A 25557-nucleotide genomic window follows, 5' to 3' on the forward strand; every position below is an offset into this window, starting at 1 on the left:
TGCAACTTTTTAACAAATCCATTGAATCTTCCGCCTTCCCATTCATACTCGAGACAACAAGGGTCACCCCAATCGTCAAAGGAGGTGATCCAGCTGAAATGAACAACTATAGGCCTATATCAAATTTCCCCCTACTATCTAAAATCTTCGAAAAATTAATTCACAAACAAGTCTACTCCTACTTAGTATCCCACAACATACTCAATCCCTGTCAGTTTGGATTCAGACCGAAAAAATGTACTAATGATGCTATTATACATATGCTTGAACTAATACATTCTGCACTCAAAAAAAATTAATTATATTCTCACAGACTTACAAAAAGCTTTTGATACAGTTGACCAGGTTGTGTAGTGGAGCTAGCTCCACTACACAACCTGTTCTTGCTGGAGTCCCACAGGGAAGTGTCCTTGGCCCACTTCTTTTTCTCATTTACATCAATGACCTCCCAAATGCATCTAATCTCCTTAAACCCATTTTATTTGTAGATGACACTACTTGTGTCTTCTCTCACCCAAACCCAATCATACTAACAGACACTGTTAATGCTGAACTGCTAAAAATATCTACTTGGATGACCACCAACAAACTTACTCTCAATATAGACAAAACCTACTTCATGCTATTTGGAAACAGAGCTTCAAATGTACAGCTAAACATATTGATAAATGATTCACCCAATTCTAAGCAGACAGATGGCAAATTTCTAGGTCTCCACCTTGACTGCAGTCTCAAATTTCAGACACAAACACAGTAAATTTCCAAGAAAGTCTCCCAAACAGTAGGCATCCTTTCTTGCTCTGTACCACTTTCTCACTTACCCTTACCTCACCTATGGTATTTGTGAATGGGGCTCAATCATAGCAAATCACCTTAAACCTTTAATAACACAACAAAAAGCTGCAGTGCAACTGATTACTAACTCCTGCACTAGACAACATACTTCACTGCTTTTCTAGAGTCTTAACTTGCTTAATATACAAAACATCCACATTTACTATTGTGCCTACTACACACATAGAACACTACACTCAAATATAAACCCTCCTCTCAAACTCCTCCTTGAAAACTATAACAGAACACACAGCCATAATACGAGACAAAAATCACTCTCGATATCCCTCGTGTCCATCTCTCCCTATGCAAAAATGCTATGCACATAAAGGGTCTGAAAATCTGGAATTCACTGCCAGAACACACTAAAAGACCCCTGCATGCAAATCAGTTTAAGGCCCTACCTAGAAATTGCCTCATCACCCAAAATTAACCAGACAAACAGTACTTAATACCTACCAGTTATTCAAAAGCTACTCAAAACAACTTCTAAATAATTTAAGACTGCTCAACTTTTGTTTCAATTTCATTACTGCATATTGTGCTGAGGATTGCTCAACCATTTACTCATCACTTCAAAATTAGGATGTTTAAATTTCATTGTTTTAAATAGTACTTAATTGTAATACATCATACTGTAAATTGTTTTAAATTGTTCTACTGTAATACTGTAATTTTTATAAACTAATTCAATAATGTAATTATTCTCTACTGAACTTCTCTACTAGACTTACTAAAGCCATATAGCATTACCTAATAATACTCAATTCTCTTGTACTCACTGTAACTCATCTAATGACCATATGAACTATTATTGCCTTAAGATTAATAAGTTTGCCCAAAATGCTCTGCACACAAAGGGGCTTTTGGCATGTACACCCAACTATTATACATGTATTCCTTGCATCATGTCAAAATAAATTTATTATTATTATATTGTCTTCAAAATGTGGAGTTCTTCATAAAACTAAGGGATTCTGTTGTAACATTTTAAAGATCCACTGATCTACCATGAAAATGACCCCTCTGTTTTTTCTTTTAAACTCTTCAGTTTAAGGGAAGAAATATTTTAAACTATAAGTTTAAGGGCCTCCTTACCTCAGTTTGTTTCTTCCACCTCTTATTTTGAATTACAATAATTATTTTCCATTCATGAATCAACATTAATTGAAACACTTCACATGGGGAAGTAGCAGTCTTCATGATACATCAAACCTTAAACAGAAAGCATTTGTTTTTTGTTTCTTTAAAGTGTTGTATTGCACATATGGATTCTGATGAACCACTAGGAATCCTGCCACTTAGTAATCTTAACATTCTCTCCCTAATTATGGAGCAGCAGCTGCAACAGGAAGATGGAAAACTCATAGGACCTTAGTACTTATACAGGAACCTTATAACCTGTTTTTTGGGGGGGAAACTTTTTTAAGGAACCATCAAGCAAAAGCAGAGGATCACTTACTACAGGCCACAAGCAACACCCAACATCCTCAGAATAAGACTAGTGTAAATTAATCTCCCTGCCAATTAAAGAAGTACTGAACATCACATATATGTCAAAATGTACTAATTTACACATTCTGCACGACCAGCATTCTTGTATATTCACAGGCAAAAACCTAATTACATTTTTTCAAGGAATCTGAGGGATCTGAATTCAAGGTCTAGTGTGCATTAATAATACACTGTGAATGTTATGATAAAATTGGCAACCATATCCCAAGTAATGTCTGCAGACACTTTAATTTTGATATATACAATTTTTTTTTTTTAAGTCAGTCTCTCACTAAAAACAGACTTGCTGTGAAAAAACCTATAGTTGACATAATAGCTGGGGCATCTGCAAACATTACCTGCAAAAAAAAAAAAGTTGCTAATTTTATTGTAACTTTCACTGTCCAGTGGTAGAGAGTATGGTTAGCACATGCTTGACCTCTAGTTTGACTCCCACCCAATTCTTGAAAGTTACAATCTTTTATTACAATTTTGTCAAAACACCTAGTTCCATGTACACCTGTGGCATCCACAAATAGGAGGACTTCGAGAACCACTTGCATATATTATCATTATCTCCACCTGATCATTTTGGTATAATATTCTTTACTGTTTATATCACACAACTAAAACTTTATATAAGGCTTGATGTGCCACTTCAAACTTTCTGGTTAGGTCTTAGATCAGGTTCAACAACCAGAGGATATGTGAACTTTTCATTATCAGGCCACAGGTAACTTCTATGGCAGTTCACTATGACCATATAATAAAAATGTTTCAAACTCTTTTCAGCAATGCAAGAGAGGTGATAAAAATCTCTGAAACCTTTCCTACAACTACCACTGAAGTAAGGTCATAAACCAGGGACTTGAGACTAATGCATGAGTCAACAGTGTCTTGTAAATATGGACCTGTGAAAGAGAAGCCCCTTCAAGAGACCTAATAATCATACAAGGAATTTAACCTCATACTGTATATAAGCAAATTGCATGCATTAATATGACAATTTTACTCTCAAAATCACAATAATATGACCTCGAGTCAATTAAAACATCTGCCAATCCATGAAATATTGCTGTTTGAACCATTAATTGTGAATATAAAAGAAATACTGTCTGTTTATCAATTCAAGACTCTTCTTAAAAACCACTTGCTCAGCCACAACTAAATAAATACTGAATAAGTGAATCTCATAAATGTATAACCCGTGACCCTATCAACTGTTTTTTTTTTAATTACATTACCTAATAGAATACTCCATTCTCTTGAATGCACCGTAACTCGTCTAATGACCATATGACCTGTTTCTGCACTACAAATCATTGATTTTACTCGATCTGATCCGATTATACATTGTTATGCCACAAATCTGTACAACTTTAATGCTTCTTATTTGAAATACTCATTTGTATTTCATGTTGTAATTTGTTTACTGTAATTTTTACCACTGAATATATCGTTGCTTAGTTAATCTTAGGTTAATTTTAAGCCTGCCCATAATGCTCTATATACAAGGGGTTTTTGGCATATACACCCAATCACTATATTTCTTTGTACAACTATGTATCATGCCCAAATAAATAAACCTCTGCAACTTCTCTTCAGAATCTCTTGCTGTATAGCCCTTGTGGCTTAGTGCTTCTTTTTGATTATAATAATAATAATAATAAATCTTCAGAATCTCTCAAAAGCACAGTGTCATCAGCAAAGAGCAACTGTGACAACTCCCACAGAGAATCATACACCCATTTATTAACACTTTGCTTATCCATGATTCAGAACCAGCTGTAATCTTTATGAAAGACCTTCTGTCTTAACTTTATTTCTGCTGAACATCTGACCAAGGAAAGGTTAACCGATAAAGAAGTATTAGAATCCATTTGTTTAGAAACCAAACCTTGTTACCTTCTAGTCTGAACCTGATCTTTCATCAGTTTGCTGATAGCTTTTCTAATGATTGAATCAATTATTTATCACTTCAGAAGCATTAACCATTTCCTCTGAAGAGGAAAGGAGTGTAGACCAAACATTGTGAACCACCTCTGTAGATTGGCCATCACTGGAAGTGAAGTGTGGCTTCTCACACGGTGTCACAGAAGAGTCCCACTGTTAATTCCTCCTTGACCACCTTAAGCAGACTATTTACATCCAGAAAAACATCTCATGGCAGACCAAAACTGCATGAGTGATGTAACAAGCAAACAGGGAAGTTATCAACAATATCTGTATAAGTTGTATTATGTACTTGCAGAAATAAGGATTATTATTATTATTCTTTCTTTCAACACACCGAGCGTATCCCACCGAGGCGGGGTGGCCCAAAAGAAAACACAAAAGTTTCTCCTTTTACATTAAGTAATATATACAGGAGAAAAGGTTACTAGCCCCTTGCTCCCGGCATATTATTATTATTATTGTCTAGTAGACCATAGCAAGAATCACAGCATTGTAGAGTCACAGGAGGGACTTTTAATACAACCTCTCATCCTGAGAGGAAGATGGGATGGGAACAGTGAAATGACAATGAACTGTGTGTGACCACAAACTATTCAGAGAAACACAGGAAAATGAGACTAAATATATACTAAATGTAAATAAAAGCTTGCAGGATTTATATATCTGCAATCTTACATGTTCATGAGATGACCAGAAATCCTACCAAAGTACAAAATGTTGAGTAGACTTCCATTTCAAACTTGTATGGCAGGATGGTAGTATCTTCTGCATTGTTTTGTTTACCAACTTACTACACGATATTGCTGGCTAATACATTAACTGTTGTCATGAGAATTATTTAAGAAATCAATAAGTATTCAACTAAATATATGCAGTATTTATTTAATTTTATATTTTGATTACAATATTTCATTTGTACTGATATTCATATTCTGTAACAGTCTGAACATTACTAATAACCAAGGTGTTACATGAATGAGCACACTAAGGCCAGATAAGGGGTCCTCAATGACTGTGTACAACTTGAGAGTATATAATAGTGCCAGAATTTCTCTATCATTTCTTCTCTCAATTCTTTCAACAGTAATTCAACTCTTTAACTCTTACTCAGTTGATTATACTCAACTAATTCCTTTAACCTCTTCCCATTCAAACTCTTAACCTTTTAGAATGATGCAAAGTGCTGAACAATTCTTTATTTGTTGTTTGTAAATCAATATTTGCTCTGCATATTGTGTCTTGTTGTCAAGTCTCATCTCTCAAACTTCTCTTAATCCACCTAACTTTGTTTCACTTAGTTACAACATCTAGCTACAAGTTTAATAATACTATAAAAAAAACATCTGAATCTTACTTAGTAGTGCCCTTACTCCTCCGAAAGGCATTCCTGATTGCAGAAACATCTGATCTTATTCGGCTAACAATCTTCTTAGCATTTTTCTCATCAAAAACGCCGTCTCTGTTAGGCAAAGGACTTCCTCTTTTACTGGAGCCTGAGGAGCCAGACTTGGAGGTTGTGTGACGTGCTTCCATCAATCTCTTGCGTCCTAGACTCTGAAGGATCTCCTGTTCTCACAGGGAAAGATGTACTTATCAACATTTGTGTATTAAAATGTGATAAAATAATTATATAACTGCAGAATGAGTTTAAAATATTTTTCCTAAAATAATGATATGTATCATACATAATATTAAAATTGCGTTTCATATTCTGTTTGATCAGAAAAGCACATAAACACTGAATATATAATAAATCTTTCTAAACTGTAAACTGATCACTGGAAGTGCATTGTGTCTCTTATATGGTGGTGTATAAACAATAACTAAGGTGTCTGGTGAAGGGCTCTTGATGCCAAATAAAGAATTCTATGCAATTACCCCCTCCCTTTCCCATTCACAGAGACCCGAATGATCATTGCAAGTTTTGCACTTCCACATAAATATAATAATTTCAAGCCTCATCACTTACCTGTGCTTCAGGATAATCTTTCATTGCCATAAGAACATCTTCCCTGGAAAGACTGAACAGCTCAGAGTACCCTACAGATCTTACATCAGCAGTTCGTCTGGAAGAATGGGAGGATAATTGTTTACTATAGGGTAATACAGATGTAGCAGAACAAAATTTTATTAGACATCATTTTGTTCACCTTTAAGCAAAATGTTATCTAATATAGATATGATCTACCATAAATGCCCTTGAATAACTTGTCAGCATTTTGCCTTCCTAACATACAACTATTTGGTGTAAAGAAGAAAGGTGAAGAAGAGGTTTCACAAATATCTTAATTTATAAAAGGCTTCATTTCATTATATATACTTATTTTTTATTTGCTAACAAAACATTTACTATATAATGTGTCAAATCAAACTATATACATGTATATATTCTTTAAGATATTTTCCAAAAACATTATAATCTGGGGAGGCATTCTGCTTATGAGGTTTTGTACAGTGAACCAAATTTTTTTTTTTTATATTTTATTTAAAACCAATACAGTTTAACATAAAAATAAAGAAACAGTATGGATCTCAATCAAATTAACTGACAAACGCCTTGCACCTATATGCACGCAAGATATTGCTGCCAAACATATAACAAGAACTTACGTCAAGAACATAACTAAAAAAAATACTGTCACAATTAATTAAAACTTTACAAGCTGCTTAAATATTCCATACTTATTCACAATACACACACAGTTAATTCATTAAGTAATACCTTTCACTATCAAATATTCTCCCACAATTATTTCCCTCTTTGTAACATCCTTAACATCTCTATTTCAATAACTCACTACACATGTTTTTCCTACCTGCAAATCAATTTAGGAATATACTTAGTAGTAGGTTGGTAGACAGCAACCACCCAGGGAGGTACTACCATTCTGCCAAGTGAGTGTAAAACGAAAGCCTGTAATTGTTTTACATGATGGTAGGATTGCTAGTGTCTTGTCTGTCTCATAAATATGCAAGATTACAGGTACGTCTTGCTACTTCTACTTACACTTAGGTCACACTAAACATACATGTACACGTTTATTTATACACACTCATCTGAGTTTTCTTTGATTTTATCTTAGTTCTTGCTCTAATTACTTTTCCTTTTATATCCATGGGGAAGTGGAATAAGAATCTTTCCTCCGTAAGCCATGTGTATTGTAAAAGTCAACTAAAATGCTGGAAACAATGGGCTAGTAACCCCTTTTCCTGTAAAAATTACTAAAAAGAATAAGAAAATTGTCAAAGTGGGAAGTTTCAATGTGTGTGGATGTTGTGTGAATGATAAGAAAGAGATGATTGTGGATGTTATGAATGAGAAGAAGCTGGATATCCTGGCTTTAAGTGAAACAAAGCTGAAGGGGGTGGGTGAGTTTCAGTGGAGAGGAATAAATAGGATTAGGTCAGGGGTTTCTAATAGAGTTAGAGCTAAAGAAGGAGTAGCAATAATGTTGAAGGATAAGTTATGGCAGGAAAAGAGGGACTATAAATGTATTAATTCAAGGATTATGTGGAGTAAAATAAAGGTTGGATGTAAGAAGTGGGTTATAGTAAGCATTTATGCACCTGGGGAAGAGAGAAGTATACAGGAGAGAGAGAGATTTTGGGAAATGTTCAGTAATTGCATGGGGAGTTTTGAACCAAGTGTGAGAGTACTTGTGGTTGGGGATTTTAATGGTAAAGTGGGAAAAAATGTAAATTTGGGGTGCCAAGGGTAAATGAAAATGGGGAGCCTTTAATTGAGCTATGTGTAGAAAGAGGTTTGGTAATAAGTAATACATATTTTATGAAAAAGAGGATAAATAAATATACAAGGTATGATGTAGCACGTAATGAAAGTAGTTTGTTAGATTATGTATTGGTGGATAAAAGGATGATGGGTAGGCTCCAGGATGTACACGTTTATAGAGGGGCAACTGATATATTGGATCATTATCTAGTTGTAGCTACAGTTAGAGTAAGAGGTAGATGGGATAAGAGGAAAATGGCAACAACAAGTAAGAGGTGAAAGTATAAACTAAGGGAGGAAGAAGTTTGGGTGAAATATAAGCAACTATTGGCAGAAAGGTGGGCTGGTGAAGGTATGAGTAGTGAGGGGGTTGAAGAGGGTTGGAATAGTTTTAAAAATGCAGTATTAGAATGTGGGGCAGAAGTTTGTGGTTATAGGAGGGTGGGTGCAGGAGGAAAGAGGAGTGATTGGTGGAATGATGAAGTAAAGGGTGTGATAAAAGAGAAAAAGGTAGCTTATGAGAGGTATTTACAAAGCAGAAGTGTTATAAGAAGAGTAGAGTATATGGAGAGTAAAAGAAAGGTGAAGAGAGTGGTGAGAGAGTGCAAAAGGAGAGCAGATGATAGAGTGGGAGAGGTACTGTCAAGGAATTTTAATGAAAATAAGAAAAAATTTTGGAGTGAGTTAAACAAGTAAAGAAAGCCTAGGGAAGAAATGGATTTATCAGTTAAAAACAAAGAAGGGGAGTTAGTAGATGGGGAGATGGAGGTTTTGGGTAGATGGCGAGAATATTTTGAGGAACTTTTAAATGTCGACGAAGAAAGAGAGGTGGTAATTTCATGCACTGGCCAGGGAGGTATATCATCTTTTAGGAGTGAAGAAGAGCAGGATGTGAGTGTGGGGGAGGTGCGTGAGGCATTACGTAGAATGAAAGGGGGTAAAGCAGCTGGAACTGATGGGATCATGACAGAAATGTTAAAAGCACGGAGGGACATAGTGTTGGAGTGGTTGGTAGTTTTGTTTAATAAATGTATGAAAGAGGGGAAGATACCTAGGGATTGGCGGAGAGCGTGTATAGTCCCTTTATATAAAGGGAAGGGGACAAAGGAGATTGTAAAAATTATAGAAAAATAAGTTTACTGAGTATACCAGGAAAAGTGTACGGTAGAGTTATTACTGAAAGAATTAGAGGTAAGACAGAATGTAGAATTGCGGATGAGCAAGGAGGTTTTAGAGTGGGTAGCGGATGTGTAGATCAAGTGTTTACATTGAAGTATATGTGTGAGCAGTATTTAGATAAAAGTAGGGAAGTTCTTATTGCATTTATGGATTTAGAAAAGGCATATGATAGAGTGGATAGGGGAGCAATGTGGCAGATGTTGCAAGTGTATGGAATAGGTGGTAAGTTACTAAATGCTGAAAAGAGTTTTTATGAGGATAGTGAGGCTCAGGTTAGGGTGTGTAGAAGAGAGGGAGACTACTTCCCAGTAAAAGTAGGTCTTAGACAGGGATGTGTAATATCACCATGGTTGTGTAATATATTTATAGATGGGGTTGTAAAAGAAGTAAATGCTAGGGTGTTCGGGAGAGGGGTGGGATTAAATTATGGGGAATTAAATACAAAATGGGAAGTGACACAGTTACTTTTTGCTGATGATACTGTGCTTATGGGAGATTCTAAAGAAAAATTGCAAAGGTTAGTGGACAAATTTGGGAATGTGTGTAAAGGTAGAAAGTTGAAAGTGAACATAGAAAAGAGTAAGGTGATGAGAGTATCAAATGATTTAGATAAAGAAAAATTGGATATCAAATTGGGGAGGAGGAGTATGGAAGAAATGAATGTTTTCAGATATTTGGGAGTTGACGTGTCAGCGGATGGATTTATGAAGGATGAGGTTAATCATAGAACTGATGAAGGAAAAAAGGTGAGTGGTGCATTGAGGTATATGTGAAGGCAAAAAATGTTATCTATGGAGGCAAAGGAGGGGATTTTTGAAAGTATAATAGCACCAACACTCTTATATGGGTGTGAAGCTTGGGTTGTAAATGCTGCAGCAAGGAGGCGGTTGGAGGCAGTGGAGATGTCCTGTCTAAGAGCAATGTGTGGTGTAAATATTATGCAGAAAATTCGGAGTGTGGAAATTAGAAGGTATGGAGTTAATAAAAGTATTAGTCAGAGGGCTGAAGAGGGTTTGTTGAGGTGGTTTGGTCTTTAGAGAGAATGGATCAAAGTAGAATGACATGGAGAGTGTATAAATCTGTAGAAGAAGGAAGGCGGGGTAGGGGTCGTCCTCAAAAAGGAGGGAGGGAGGGGGTAAAGGAGGTGTTGTGGGCGAGGGGTTTGGACTTCCACAAAGCGTGCATGAGCGTGTTAGATAGGAGTGAATGGAGACAAATGGTACTTGGGACCTGACGATCTGTTGGAGTGTGAGCAGGGTAATATTTAGTGAAGGGAGTCAGGGAAACCGGTTATTTTTATATAGCCGGACTTGAGTCCTGGAAGTGGGAAGTACAATGCCTGCACTCTAAAGGAGGGGTTTGGGATATTAGCAGTTTGGAGGGATATGCTGTGTATCTTTATAGGTATATGCTTCTAAACTGTTGTGTTCTGAGCACCTCTGCAAAAGCAGTGATTATGTATGAGTGAGGTGAAAGTGTTGAATGATGATGAAAGTATTTTCTTTTTGGGGATTTTCTTTCTTTTTTGGGTAACCCTGCCTCGGTGGGAGATGGCCGACTTGTTAAAAAAAAAAAAAAAAAAAAGAAGGTAAGGTACCTATGCAAAGAGCATGCATAGTTCCTTTGTATAAAGGCAAAGGGGATAAAAGAGTGCAAAAATTATAGGGGTATAAGTCTGTTGAGTATACCTGGTAAAGTGTATGGTAGAGTTATTACTGAAAGAATTAAGAGTAACATAGAGAGTAGGATAGCAGATGAACAAGACAGTGGGTGTGTAGACCAAGTGTTTACAGTGAAACATATAGGTGAACAGTATTTAGATAAGGGTAAAGAGGTATTCGTGGCATTTATGGATTTGGAAAAGGCATATGACAGGGTGGATAGGGGGGCAATGTGGCAGATGTTGCAGGTGTATGGTATAGGAGGTAGGTTACTGAAAGCTGTGAAGAGTTTTTATGAGGATGGCAAGGCTCAGGTTAGAGTATATAGGAGAGAGGGAGATTATTTCCCAGTAAAAGTAGGCCTTAAACAAGGATGCGTGATGTCACCGTGGTTGTTCAATATATTTATAGATGGGGTTGTAAGAGAAGTGAATGGGAGGATCTTGGCAAAAGGTGTGGAGTTGAAAGATAAAGAATCAAACACAAAGTGGAGCTGTCACAGTTGCTCTTTGCTGATGACACTGTGCTTTTGGGAGATTCTGAAGAGAAGTTGCAGAGATTGGTGGATGAATTTGGTAGGGTGTGCAAAAGAAGAAAATTAAAAGTGAATATAGGAAAGAGTAAGGTGATGAGGATAAAAAGATTAAGTGATGAAAAATTGGATATCAGATTGGAGGGAGAGAGTATCGAGGAGGTGACTGTATTCAGATATTTAGGAGTGGACCTGTCAGGAGATGGATCTATGAAAGATGAGGTGAATCATAGAATTGATGAGGGGGAAAAGGGTGAGTGGTGCACTTAGGAGTCTGTGGAGGTAAAGAATTTTGTCCGTGGAAGCAATGAGGGGAATGTATGAGAGTATAGTTGTACAAACACTCTTGTATGGGTGTGAAGCATGTTGAATGTTGCAATGAGGAGAAGGCTGGAGGCAGTGGAGATGTCATGTCTGAGGGCAATGTGTGGTGTGAATATAATGCAGAGAATTCAAAGTTTGGAAATTAGGAGGTGTGGGATTACCAAAACTATTATCCAGAGGGCTGAGGAGGGGTTGCTGAGGCGGTTCGGACATGTAGAGAGACTGGAACAAAACAGAATGACTTCGAGAGTGTATAAATCTGTAGTAGAGGGACAACGGGGTAGGGGTCGGCCTAGGAATGGTTGGAGGGAGGGGGTAAAGGAGGTTTTGTGTGCGAGGGGCGTGAACTTCCAGCAAGCATGCGTGAGTGTATTTGATAGTGAATGGAGACAAATGGTGTTTAACACTTGATGTGCTGTTGGAGTGTGAGCAAAGTAACATTTATGAAGGGATTCAGGGAAACCGGCAGGCTGGACTTGAGTCCTGGAGATGGGGGAAGTACAGTGTCTGCACTCTGAAGGAGGGGTGTTAATGTTGCAGTTTTATAACTTTAGTGTAAAGCACCCCTCTGGCAAGACAGTGATGGGGTGAATGATGATTAAAGGTTTTCTTTTTCAGACCACCTTGCCTTGGTAGGAATTGGCTGATGTGTTAATAAAAAAAAAATATATATATATAACATTAAACTCTAATATAAACCCTCCTCTCAAACTTCTTGATAGCTACAACAGAATACACAGGCATAAAACAAGGCACAAAACTCTCTTTAACATTAACATCCCTTGTGTCTGTCTCACCCTATGCAAAAATGCAATGCACATAAAGGGCCCTAAGATCTGGAATTTATTGCCCACACCAGCAAAAGGTCTACTGCCTGCTAATCAATTAAGGGCTATAATTAAAAGTCATCTCCAGGGGAAGTGGAACAGAATTCCTCCGTCAGCCATGCCGTAAGAGGCGACTAAAATGCCGGAAGCAATGGGCTAGTATCCCATTCTCTTGTATATATTACTAAATTTAAAAGGGGAAACTTTCGTTTTTCCTTTTGGGCCACCCCACCTCAGTGGGATATGGCTGGTACGTTGAAAGAAAAAGAAAAATTAAAAATCATTTTATCTCCCAAACATAACTAAACCAACACTATACTATGTCTGTAATCATTCAACCAGTTTGAAAGACTTAAAATTGTACTGTATAATACTGAAACCTCTCTACTATAAACATTAATCATGAAATTTTTGGCTACCTCTTGTTTGTATTAATGTACAATTTATTACTCCATAATCTATGTCTAGCTCTAAGTAGTGTGTAAGCATTAGGGTTATTCTGCCCAAAATGCTCATGCTAGTGGCTTTCTTTGTGCTTAATAATATTTTACTATATGTAAACTAAACATTGTATATTATGCAAAGATATAATTTTTTGAATTTAAACTACCAAATATCCTGCTGCAAGTATAAAATATTAACTTACTTGTTAAGGCCATCCAAATTGAGGATTCCTATTTCCCCAAAGAAATCACCAGCTTTCATTGTTGTTAGCACTTTGCCAGTCTCACTGCAATAATAAATGAAGTCATTAACAGAGTCAATTATCAACTAAAAAATTTTTGTTAGTCTATATCCTTATAAATATGGACTACACTATACCCTTTGTCATTTTTAAAAATTTAGTGTAACATCAATATATTGTGAACAGTATTATACAGAATATGAAGATGCTAAAATTTTGAAGACCATCTGATGCATATTCCCTTGAGTGGTTTATGCCTAAGGATAGGAGGGGTACCACTCACTCCAGAGGTGCTGCCTCACAAAGAATCCAGCATGTCTTTCAGCATAAAAGGTGGGAATATTTTTCCCTTTTGTCTAAATTTGCTGACACAACTGTTGACACTGACAAATTATGGATATGGCTTGCAGAAATGAAAATGTTTAGAGTGCAGAATATAAAATGAAAAACTTTGCAAAATAAATGATACTTCTTTACTTTAGTCATTTATTAAAATATGGTACATGGATATGAACATGAGAATTCAGCCATTTTTCAACATGTTAGCAACAACAATCACAATTGTTTTACCTGCTTTCTGTTTATGATTTATGTAATATGAGAAAAAATTGATCATGACAGCAACAATAGTGTAAATATGAAAAAAATAAAAATGGAAAATGTTTAGAGTGCAGAATATAAAATGAAAAACTTTGCAAAATAAATGATACTTCTTTACTTTAGTCATTTATTAAAATATGGTACATGGATATGAACATGAGAATTCAGCCATTTTTCAACATGTTAGCAACAACAATCACAATATTCATTGGGAAGCTACCCCCATCAAATAAATCACACTGCAGCTACAAATGTAAAACTGCAAAAATCTGCTTTCACAGATACAATGCCTAATTTTAATATTTCATAGGGACAATGAAAACAAGACATTATTTCAAAATTTGCCGTTAAGTAGTACATGCAATCACCTAACCTAATACAGAATACCAGCATGAGGAACTGCTTGCCCAAATTTTAAGCTTGGTTCCAGTCATCTGTTTCAAGACCTGACACACTACACACACTTGCTCCCTGACCTGCCTTCTCACTTGCTGACCTGATGTTCCATACTCACCTGGATGGCTGAGAAGTGCAACCTTTCTATATATTCATGTTCTCATTTCATTTTTCTATCTGCTGAAGAGAACCCCAGCAGAGGGTCAAAATATACAAACCAATTCATTTTCTGAGGTTCTGTCTCCATGTGGGTTATTATTACAATAGTACAATATAGTATTTTATTAGTTACAAAAGATTCTTAAAGCTTCCTACATCATGAAGGTATATAAGCTAACATACATTAAAATATACTGTACTAAATCCCCTCAGAATATTTATTTGGAAAAAAGTAAGGTGACTGACAGTTATACGATATATCCCTCTAGCCCTTGGAACGAATCTTGGGGAGAAAATAGTATATACTGAGCCAAAAAAAAAAGGAGAATTAGTGTGCAATACCTAGCAGAGTATACTCCCAGAGGGGAACTATAGGCCTAGCATGCCATGTGCAAAATAATAATAATAACTTTTCTTTGTCAGAGGAAAGAAAGTCTCCCTGATAATATTGTGTATACATAGCGTTATAGTGTATACCACAGTGGCACCATAGTATATAGATAATAAATGCTAAAGTGTCATTTAAAACAGGTGTAACTGTAATTGAAGTGATAGGCTTAGAGGAAGGTGCCAGCAGTTGCCAGAAACTGACCACACAGGTCAGCTCTTTTACTAATCTTCCTAGCCTGCTAGTGTACCTCGCCTATAATCTTCCTAGCCTGCTAGTGTACCTCACCTATAATCTAGTGATACCAGTGGGGAAAATTTTCCTTTTAAATTACGATAAGTTGCAAAATCTTGAGGAAATATGAAAAATGTACAGTTTTGTTAAAATACGGTATCAGTGAAGGTTTACAACAATAAGACCATTTATCATCCAGAAACCTTACCACAGTGTTGTAGTAGCAAATACCAGTAACAAAATGGTACTTAGTGGGGTAGAGTGACAATCATTAGTTTTTTCTTCATTCTTGAAATACTAGACATTATATTTTTTTTTTTTTTATTATCACACTGGCCGATTCCCACCAAGGCAGGGTGGCCCGAAAAAGAAAAACTTTCACCATCATTCACTCCATCACTGTCTTGCCAGAAGGGTGCTTTACACTACAGTTTTTAAACTGCAACATTAACACCCCTCCTTCAGAGTGCAGGCACTGTACTTCCCATCTCCAGGACTCAAGTCCGGCCTGCCGGTTTCCCTGAATCCCTTCATAAATGTTACTTTGCTCACACTCCAACAGCACGTCAAGTATTAAAAACCATTTGTCTCCATTCACTCCTATCAAACACGCTCACGCATGCCTGCTGGAAGTCCAAGCCCCTCGCACACAAAACCTCCTTTACCCCCTCCCTCCAACCTTTCCTAGGCCGACCCCTACCCCGCCTTCCTTCCACTACAGACTGATACTACACTCTTGAAGTCATTCTGTTTCGCTCCATTCTCTCTACATGTCCGAACCACCTCAACAACCCTTCCTCAGCCCTCTGGACAACAGTTTTGGTAATCCCGCACCTCCTCCTAACTTCCAAACTACGAATTCTCTGCATTATATTCACACCACACATTGCCCTCAGACATGACATCTCCACTGCCTCCAGCCTTCTCCTCGCTGCAACATTCATCACCCACGCTTCACACCCATATAAGAGCGTTGGTAAAACTATACTCTCATACATTCCCCTCTTTGCCTCCAAGGACAAAGTTCTTTGTCTCCACAGACTCCTAAGTGCACCACTCACTCTTTTTCCCTCATCAATTCTATGATTCACCTCATCTTTCATAGACCCATCCGCTGACACGTCCACTCCCAAATATCTGAATACGTTCACCTCCTCCATACTCTCTCCCTCCAATCTGATATCCAATCTTTCATCACCTAATCTTTTTGTTATCCTCATAACCTTACTCTTTCCTGTATTCACCTTTAATTTTCTTCTTTTGCACACCCTACCAAATTCATCCACCAATCTCTGCAACTTCTCTTCAGAATCTCCCAAGAGCACAGTGTCATCAGCAAAGAGTAGCTGTGACAACTCCCACTTTGTGTGTGATTCTTTATCTTTTAACTCCACGCCTCTTGCCAAGACCCTCGCATTTACTTCTCTTACAACCCCATCTATAAATATATTAAACAACCACGGTGACATCACACATCCTTGTCTAAGGCCTACTTTTACAGGGAAAAAAAATTCCCTCTTTCCTACATACTCTAACTTGAGCCTCACTATCCTCGTAAAAACTCTTCACTGCTTTCAGTAACCTACCTCCTACACCATACACTTGCAACATCTGCCACATTGCCCCCCTATCCACCCTGTCATACGCCTTTTCCAAATCCATAAATGCCACATATACAGTGGAAATTCACATAACCTGTAGTTAGCAGCAGTTGCAATATACACAACGAAAAGCAAATATTACTCCAGTAAAAGCGACTTTCCTCCAATAATCTTCACCAGCCAACTTTAGTGATAACCTAGCATTTGTTGTGGTGATGGAAAAAATCTAGAAAAGCTAAATACAGTGATCTATAAACCTTCAGGCTGTAAATAAGGGTTGAGGTCTCGACCGTTCATCATTGTAGGAGCTACCAGCAATCACCGGTTCTCCAACACGCAAGTTATACTTTTGTATCAATCTAATCACATATAACTCGGTTAAATAATTTCCAGTAGTTCCTTCATGTGTTAGCCCAAATCACCGACCAGATATGTTTTAACCCTTTGACTGTTGCAACCCCCAATCCTGAGGTGTCTCCTGGTGTCGCAAAATTTAAAAAAAAAAATTATTTTTTCTTATGAAATGATAGAGAATCTTTTCCCGATTGTAATGACACCAAAAAAACGAAATTTGATGGAAAACTGACGGAATTATGCTCTTGCGAAGTTAGCGACCTCGGCGCTGTTTACAAATCGGCTATTTCGCCCACTTTGCGCCCTATTTTCGGCTAATTCCATTGTTCCAGTCGCCCAAACTCATAGCTATTTCTTTAGAACTCCATTTTTTCTATCGATTGAGTACAAGAAACTGCCCATTTACCGATTTCAACTACCTAATAATGTGGTCAGAAATTTGCAATTTGGCCAATTTCACGAAAACTAAAAAATATGACAATTTCAAAATAAGGTCCAGAATGAACAATGTAGACATTCCTGGCTCTAAAATAACATTTTCTTTGCTCATCAGTCATGTCTCCAGGCCCCTCTGATATTACTCTTGCTTTCTATTTTGAATTTTTATTCAAACAAAAAATAGAATACTTACTATTATGCAGACTACTGCAATACTGTAATAATTGTATAAATAACATCAACCCATTCATGACTGCATATTAGAATGGCTAGTTGGACATTTATTGGACAATGGCATCATTTGTTTACTTTTGAACATTGGCAAAAATCAAACATTTTCCCTACTTTGAGCTCCATTTCTAGGTTCTTTTTTATAGTAAAATCAATCAAAATCACCTCTATTTCTATAATATGTTTTCCATTATATCAAATGAGACCAAGAAAACGAGAATACAACCATAAATACTATACGAAAATAGACCACAAAGTCGGCATTTTAATTAAAAAAAATGGTCGGAGATTTTTTTTTCTCATTATGCACTGCGTGCTCCAGAATTCTTTTTATATGGTGCACACTGACTACACAGACCCATTCTCTCACATGTGGGCCTACCAGCTTTCTCCTGCTTGATTTGAAGCCGCTAGAATTTATGAGTATATGTACGTCAAACACGGTACCTCGTAAGACGTATATATACGGCCGCGACAGTCAAAGGGTTAATAAGTGATCCACTGATCAGATCTGACTGGTTCTGAACCCTTAACTGGTTTCAAACGGATTCGTTGGACAATAAAACGGACTATAAACAGACAGGGTTTTAGGTGCCCTTATCAAACACACAAACAATAACTATAAAGCAGTAACTTAGAGTGGTAAGTTTGTCCAAATATATACAAGTACAGTTAGAAATAGAAATACAAATAGCCAGATCTTCACTTTAAGGAGGTTATTAGTAGAATTACAGTAAATCAACCATTAAAATCACATTATGAAATCCTGTGTAGTCTGCAGCAAATCAAACAAGTGGGCTTCCACATGGATTACATGCCACTTTTGTGCTGTATAGCCCTTGTGGCTTAGCGCTTCCTTTTGATTATAATAATAATAATGCCACTTTTGTGGAAATTGGTATCATGCTCCTTGTGCAGATATCCAAGAATTATCTACAAGAAGTATTAAATCAGGGTAGTGTTTTTGGGTATGCCCAAATGAGATCAATCTGTAGACTAAAATCACATTGCTATTAAAAGAGGATAACATCAAAGCAGCCTTCATAGAAAACCTGGAAACATTCTATAACAGATGGGAAAATAAAAAGTCTGGGCTGGATGGTGCTATCGCCCTTGGTGCGGATGCTGTCCTGTCTGATAGTAACTGTATGACTGGAGGTGCTGGTCATGTAGTCAGAAACTGTAAGGCTGGAGGTGCTGTCCTGGTAGACAGTAACTGTGAGGCTGGAGGTGCTGTCCTGGTAGACAGTAACTGTGAGGCTGGAGGTGCTGTCCTGGTAGACAGTAACGGTGAGGCTGGAGGTGCTGCCTTGGTGGACAGTAACTGTATGCATGGGGGAATGCATATTAATGGCCTCGAGGGAGACAGGAGCTGTAGTGGGGAAACAAGTGTAGTCAAGGACAAGATAAAACCAATATTACAAACTAGTAATACCACAGGAGATGGCAAACAAGGGGACTCCACTAGTAATAGTGAGGATATATTACCAGAAACAACTGGTGAGAGCTCCATTGTTAGTACTAGTGAGGATAGGAATGAGACAGGAAAACATGCACCAACAGGGAATACAGTCACAAAAATCCAAGGCAAACAGACATGAAGTCTGTGCACATATTATGCACTTGGTATCTGCAGGCATGGGATATCTGGAAAAACAGATGGGACGTGCAACTTTGACCACCCTAGAAAATGCTGTGCCCATATCACAACAGGAAAATGCAAACTCCCTTCCCGTAAGCTTTTTCACCCTGAAATGTGTCCCTCTTCAGTATAGGAAAGACAGTGCTATAACTTAAATTGCCAGGCACACCGTCTAAAGGGGACAAAAAGATACAAAACATCCAGACAATGGGAAAACCTAGGTAGCCACAGCCACTCAAGAGGGAGAGGTTTTTTAGTGCCAGGAAGAAAAAAAATCGCAGAAATCGTACACCAAATCCAGTCATTTCTGGAGTGGAATCACAGTCGATGGCCTCCACTCCAAAACAACAGATACAGATATTAGTGCCGGAAAAAAAAGTCCCCCCCCCAGTACCATCAATCCGATGACATTCTTCTTTGCAAATATACAGGGTCTAAAGCCAGCAACGAACAACAAAATACCTTTCATCCATGGACTGCTTGCAGAGGCAAATGCAATGTTCGCGGCTTTCACAGAGACCCACATAAAGGATCACTTGGTCAACGAAATATGGATCCCAGGTTACAACCTATACAGATGCGACAGAGTGAAGAGGCAAAAAAAGGGGGGGAGGGGGTTGGCCTGTTTATCACAGAGTCACTTATTTGCACAGAACTGCTTAATGCTTCAAATGATGTAGTTGAAGTTTCAGCAGTAAAGATCGAGAACCAAAATCTAGTCATTGTGGCAGTCTACGAGCCTCCGGATGCAATGTCCCAACAACGCGTAGGGAGACACTGGTCAGAGAAATAGTAAACATCGAACTAAAGCTAAAGGAATCTTATAGGAGTCAGGAATCGTGGGAAGGAAATGAGTGAGCTACTCAAGTCCCAATATGACTCAGTTTTTAGCAAGCCGCTAACCAGACTGAGAGTCAAAGATCTAAATGAATCTTTTATGAGAGAGCCACAGAATTTGGTAAACACAAGCCTATCTGATGTTACCCTGATGACAAATGACTTCGAACAGGCGATAAATGACATGCCCATGCACTCTGCCCCAGGGCCAGACTCATGGAGCTCTGTGTTCATCAAGAACCGCAAGAAGCCCCTATCACGTGCTTTTAACATCCTATGGAGAGGGAGCATGGACACTGGGGCCGTCCCGCAGTTACTAAAAAGAACAGACATAGCCCCACTCCACAAGGGGGGCAGTAAAGCAATAGCAAAGAACCACAGACCGATAGCACTAACATCACATATCATAAAAATCTTTGAAAGGGTCTTAAGAAGCAAGACTGCCACCCATCTAAATACCCATCAATTACACAACCCAGGGCAACATGGGTTTAGAGCAGGTCGCTCCTGTCTGTCCCAACTACTGGATCACTACGACAAGGTCCTAGATGCACTAAAAGACAAAAGGAATGCAGATGTAATATACACAGACTTTACAAAAGCCTGCAACAAGTGTGACCATGGTGTAATAGCGCACAAAATGCGTGCTAAAGGAATAACAGGAAAAGTTTGGTAGATGCATCTATAATTTCCTCACAAACAGAACACAAAGAGTAGCAGTAAACAGAGTAAAGTCCGAGGCAGCTACGGTGAAAAGCTCTGTTCCACAAGGCACAGTACTCGCTCCCATCTTGTTTCTCATCCTCATATCTGACATAGACAAGGATGTCAGCCACAGCACCATGTCTTCCTTTGCAGATGACACCCGAATCTGCATGACAGTGTTTTCCATTGCCAGACACTGCAAGGCTCCAGGCGGACATCAACCAAATCGTTCAATGGGCTGCAGAAAACAATATGAAATTCAATGACGAGAAATTTCAGTTACTCTGATATGGTACACATGAGGAAATTAAAGCTTCATCAGAGTATAAAACAAATTCCAGCCACAAAATAGAGCAAAAAACTAACATCAAAGACCTGAGAGTGATCATGTCAGAGGATCTCACCTTCAAGGCCCATAACATTGTATCTGGAGTTTACCTGGAGAGAGTTCCGGGGGTCAACGCCCCCGTGGCCCGGTCTGTGACCAGGCCTCCTGGTGGATCAGAGCCTGATCAACCAGGCTGTTACTGTTGGCTGCACGCAAACCAACGTACGAGCCACAGCCCGGCTGGTCAGGAACCGACTTTAGGTGCTTGTCCAGTGCCAGCTTGAAGACTGCCAGGGGTCTGTTGGTAATCCCTCTTATGTATGCTGGGAGGCAGTTGAGCAGTCTCAGGCCCCTGACACTTATTGTATGGTCTCTTAACGTGCTAGTGACACCCCTGCTTTTCATTGGGGGGATGTTGCATCGTCTGCCAAGTCTTTTGCTTTCGTAGTGAGTGATTTTCGTGTGCAAGTTCGGTACTAGTCCCTCTAGGATTTTCCAGGTGTATATAATCATGTATCTCTCCCGCCTGCGTTCCAGGGAATACAGGTTCAGGAACCTCAAGCGCTCCCAGTAATTGAGGTGTTTTATCTCCATTATGCACGCCGTGAAGGTTCTCTGTACATTTTCTAGGTCAGCAATTTCACCTGCCTTGAAAGGTGCTGTTAGTGTGCAGCAATATTCCAGCCTAGATAGAACAAGTGACCTGAAGAGTGTCATCATGGGCTTGGCAGTCCTAGTTTTGAAGGTTCTCATTATCCATCCTGTCATTTTCCTAGCAGATGCAATTGATACAATGTTATGGTCCTTGAAGGTGAGATCCTCCGACATGATCACTCCCAGGTCTTTGACATTGGTGTTTCGCTCTATTTTGTGGCCAGAATTTGTTTTGTACTCTGATGAAGATTTAATTTCCTCGTGTTTACCATATCTGAGTAATTGAAATTTCTTATCGTTAAACTTCATATTGTTTTCTGCAGCCCACTTAAAGATTTGGTTGATGTCCGCCTGGAGCCTTGCAGTGTCTGCAATGGAAGACACTGTCATGCAGATTCGGGTGTCATCTGCAAAGGAAGACACGGTGCTGTGGCTGACATCCTTGTTTATGTCAGATATGAGGATGAGAAACAAGATGGGAGCAAGTACTGTGCCTTGTGGAACAGAGCTTTTCACCGTAGCTGCCTCGGACTTTACTCTGTTGACTACTACTCTCTGTGTTCTGTTAGTGAGCAAATTATAGATCCATTGACCAACTTTTCCCGTTATTCCTTTAGTACGCATTTTGTGCGCTATTACGCCATGGTCACACTTGTCGAAGGCTTTTGCAAAGTCTGTATATACAGTGGACCCCCGCATAACGATCACCTCCGAATGCGACCAATTATGTAAGTGTATTTATGTAAGTGCGTTTGTACGTGTATGTTTGGGGCTCTGAAATGGACTAATCTACTTCACAATATTCCTTATGGGAACAAATTCGGTCAGTACTGGCACCTGAACATACTTCTGGAGTGAAAAAATATCGTTAACCGGGGGTCCACTGTATTACATCTGCATTCTTTTTGTCTTCTAGTGCATCTAGGACCTTGTCGTAGTGATCCAATAGTTGAGACAGACAGGAACGACCTGTTCTAAACCCATGTTGCCCTGGGTTGTGTAATTGATGGGTTTCTAGATGGGTGGTGATCTTGCTTCTTAGGACCCTTTCAAAGATTTTTATGATATGGGATGTTAGTGCTATCGGTCTGTAGTTCTTTGCTGTCGCTTTACTGCCCCCTTTGTGGAGTGGGGCTATGTCTGTTGTTTTTAGTAACTGTGGGACGACCCCTGTGTCCATGCTCCCTCTCCATAGAATGGTAAAAGCTCGTGATAGGGGCTTCTTGCAGTTCTTGATGAACACGGAGTTCCATGAGTCTGGCCCTGGGGCAGAGTGCATGGGCATGTCATTTATCGCCTGTTCGAAGTCATTTGGCGTCAGGATAACATCAGATAGGCTTGTGTTAACCAAATTCTGTGGCTCTCTCATAAAAAATTCATTTTGATCTTCGACTCTCAGTCTGGTTAGCGGCTTGCTAAAAACTGAGTCATATTGGGACTTGAGTAGCTCACTCATTTCCTTGCTGTCATCTGTGTAGGACCCATCTTGTTAAGTAGGGGCCCAATACTGGACATTGTTCTCGACTTTGATTTGGCATAGGAGAAGAAATACTTTGGGTTTCTTTCGATTTCATTTATGGCTTTTAGTTCTTCCCGCGATTCCTGACTCCTATAAAAATGACAGGATGGATAATGAGAACCTTCAAAACTAGGGATGCCAAGCCCATGATGACACTCTTCAGGTCGCTTGTTCTATCTAGGCTTGAATATTGCTGCACACTAACATCATCCTCCAAGGCAGGTGAAATTTCTGACCTAGAAAATGTACAGAGAACCTTCAAGGCACGCATAACGGAGATAAAACACCTCAATTACTGGGAGTGCTTGAAGTTCCTGAACCTGTACTCCCTGGAATGCAGGTGGGAGAGATACATGATTGTATACACCTTGAAAATCTTAAGAGGGACTAGTACCAAACTTGCACATGAAAATCACTCTCTATGAAAGCACAAAACTTGGCAGATGATGTAACATCCCCCCAATGAAAAGCAGGGGTGTCACTAGCACGTTAAGAGACGACACAATAAGTGTCAGTGGCCCAACACTGTTCAACTGCCTCCCAGCATACATAAGGGGGATTACCAATAGACCCCTGGCTGTCTTCAAGCAGGCACTGGACAAGCATCTAAAGTCGGTACCTGACCAGCCGAGCTGTGGCTCGTACGTTGGATTGCGTGCAGCCAGCAGTAACAGCCTGGTTGATCAGGCCCTGATCCACCATGAGGCCTGGTCACAGACTGAGCCGTGGGGACGTTGACCCCCCGGAACACTCTCCAGGTAAACTCCAGGTATCAGACATCACTTATAAGGATGGAGAAAACTGAAAATCAAATAACAATCACAAAAGAAAAAAACTCGAAAAGAATTAAGTATATTGAGACTATTTTTTAGTTCTTTCAAGCAATAGGCTGGGTTTTTCAAACAATGTTCTGATTCTCTCAAGCAAAATGTTAGTTTTTCAAGTAATATGCTGCTTTTTTATACAAAATGCTGGATACAAGAAACTGGGGACATATATACATCTTCTTTCTTTCAACACACCAGCCACATCCCACCGAGGTGGGGTGGCCCAAAAGGAAAAACAAAAGTTTCTCTTTTTAAATCTAGTAATTTATACAGGAGAAGATAAGATAAGATAAGATAAGATTTCGTTCGGATTTTTAACCCCGGAGGGTTAGCCACCCAGGATAACCCAAGAAAGTCAGTGCGTCATCGAGGACTGTCTAACTTATTTCCATTGGGGTCCTTAATCTTGTCCCCCAGGATGCGACCCACACCAGTCGACTAACACCCAGGTACCTATTTGCTGCTAGGTGAACAGGACAACAGGTGTAAGGAAACGTGTCGAAATGTTTCCACCCGCCGGGAATCGAACCCGGGCCCTCCGTGTGTGAAGCGGGAGCTTTAGCCACCAGGCCCACTAGCCCACATACGTATATACATATTGATAAAAATGGACAAATAAAGAGAGAAATGATCATGTAAGTTTGATAAGTCAAGCATGTCCTCAAGATATCTAATTTAACACATACAACAGCTTAAAACTCTGGCCTTGCTATGCCATACTGCAGGGGAGAGAACAGATCAATATACACTAGAGAACAGTCTACTTGCTGAAGCCACTTAAGGATTAACACTAAGCAAATTTTAAAATACAGATAGGAAAATGAACAACACAAAATGAAGGACACGCTTAACATCCTTCTTGTTTCAAGAGGGATGTACTAATATTAATGAATTGTTCATGCCTCTTTCTAAACTACACAAAGATGTTGCACTATGACTATAAAACCGTTTTACACTTTGAGCCAAAGGTCCAAAACATCCATCAGCTCTGGGATGTTTCTTTCCCTTTATGAATACTTTGTTCACTATATTAAAATCTGGCAGTAATATTTTCATTATTTCCCACCCACCGCTACATAATGAGTTATGAAGAAAAGTAGAAAACACTAATAATTCACTTGTTGGCCAACAGAAGGTAAGGAAAACAGTGTAACCACAAACATCATGAAAGGATAAACTGAGGAAACTTTTAAATGCCATCAACAGTGTTAATAAGAGACGTCAGGTGTCAACTAAGAAAAAAGAAGTGTTGAACAAACACTAGAAACTTTTTTACAGAGTTGACTAACAATGGAATGTAGTGCTACATGTACTAGTAATGAATTTCTTTTTTAATTGCAAGAAAGATTAAATAATGAATACATACAAGATTCCATGAGCATAATTCTGCTCCTGTAGTAACAAATGGGTAATCACACATTC

The 25557-nt window shown here is 38.7% G+C and overlaps 1 protein-coding gene across 3 annotated transcripts in view; it reads right to left on the minus strand.

The window, feature by feature from the left end:
- The window catches only part of LOC128692622 (uncharacterized), a 422893-nt gene that overhangs the window by 149699 nt on the left and 247637 nt on the right, over nucleotides 1-25557 (minus strand). For all 3 annotated transcript variants that reach the window (XM_070089869.1, XM_070089868.1, XM_070089870.1), the window contains 3 exons: nucleotides 13184-13267; nucleotides 6254-6350; nucleotides 5639-5850 (listed from right to left, as the gene is read on the minus strand). In XM_070089869.1, the coding sequence (XP_069945970.1) occupies nucleotides 5639-5850; nucleotides 6254-6350; nucleotides 13184-13267 (393 nt within the window). The remainder of the gene's footprint in view (nucleotides 1-5638; nucleotides 5851-6253; nucleotides 6351-13183; nucleotides 13268-25557) is intronic.

This window comes from Cherax quadricarinatus, chromosome 30, assembly GCF_038502225.1.
Source record: "Cherax quadricarinatus isolate ZL_2023a chromosome 30, ASM3850222v1, whole genome shotgun sequence".
Lineage (NCBI taxonomy): Eukaryota > Metazoa > Arthropoda > Malacostraca > Decapoda > Parastacidae > Cherax > Cherax quadricarinatus.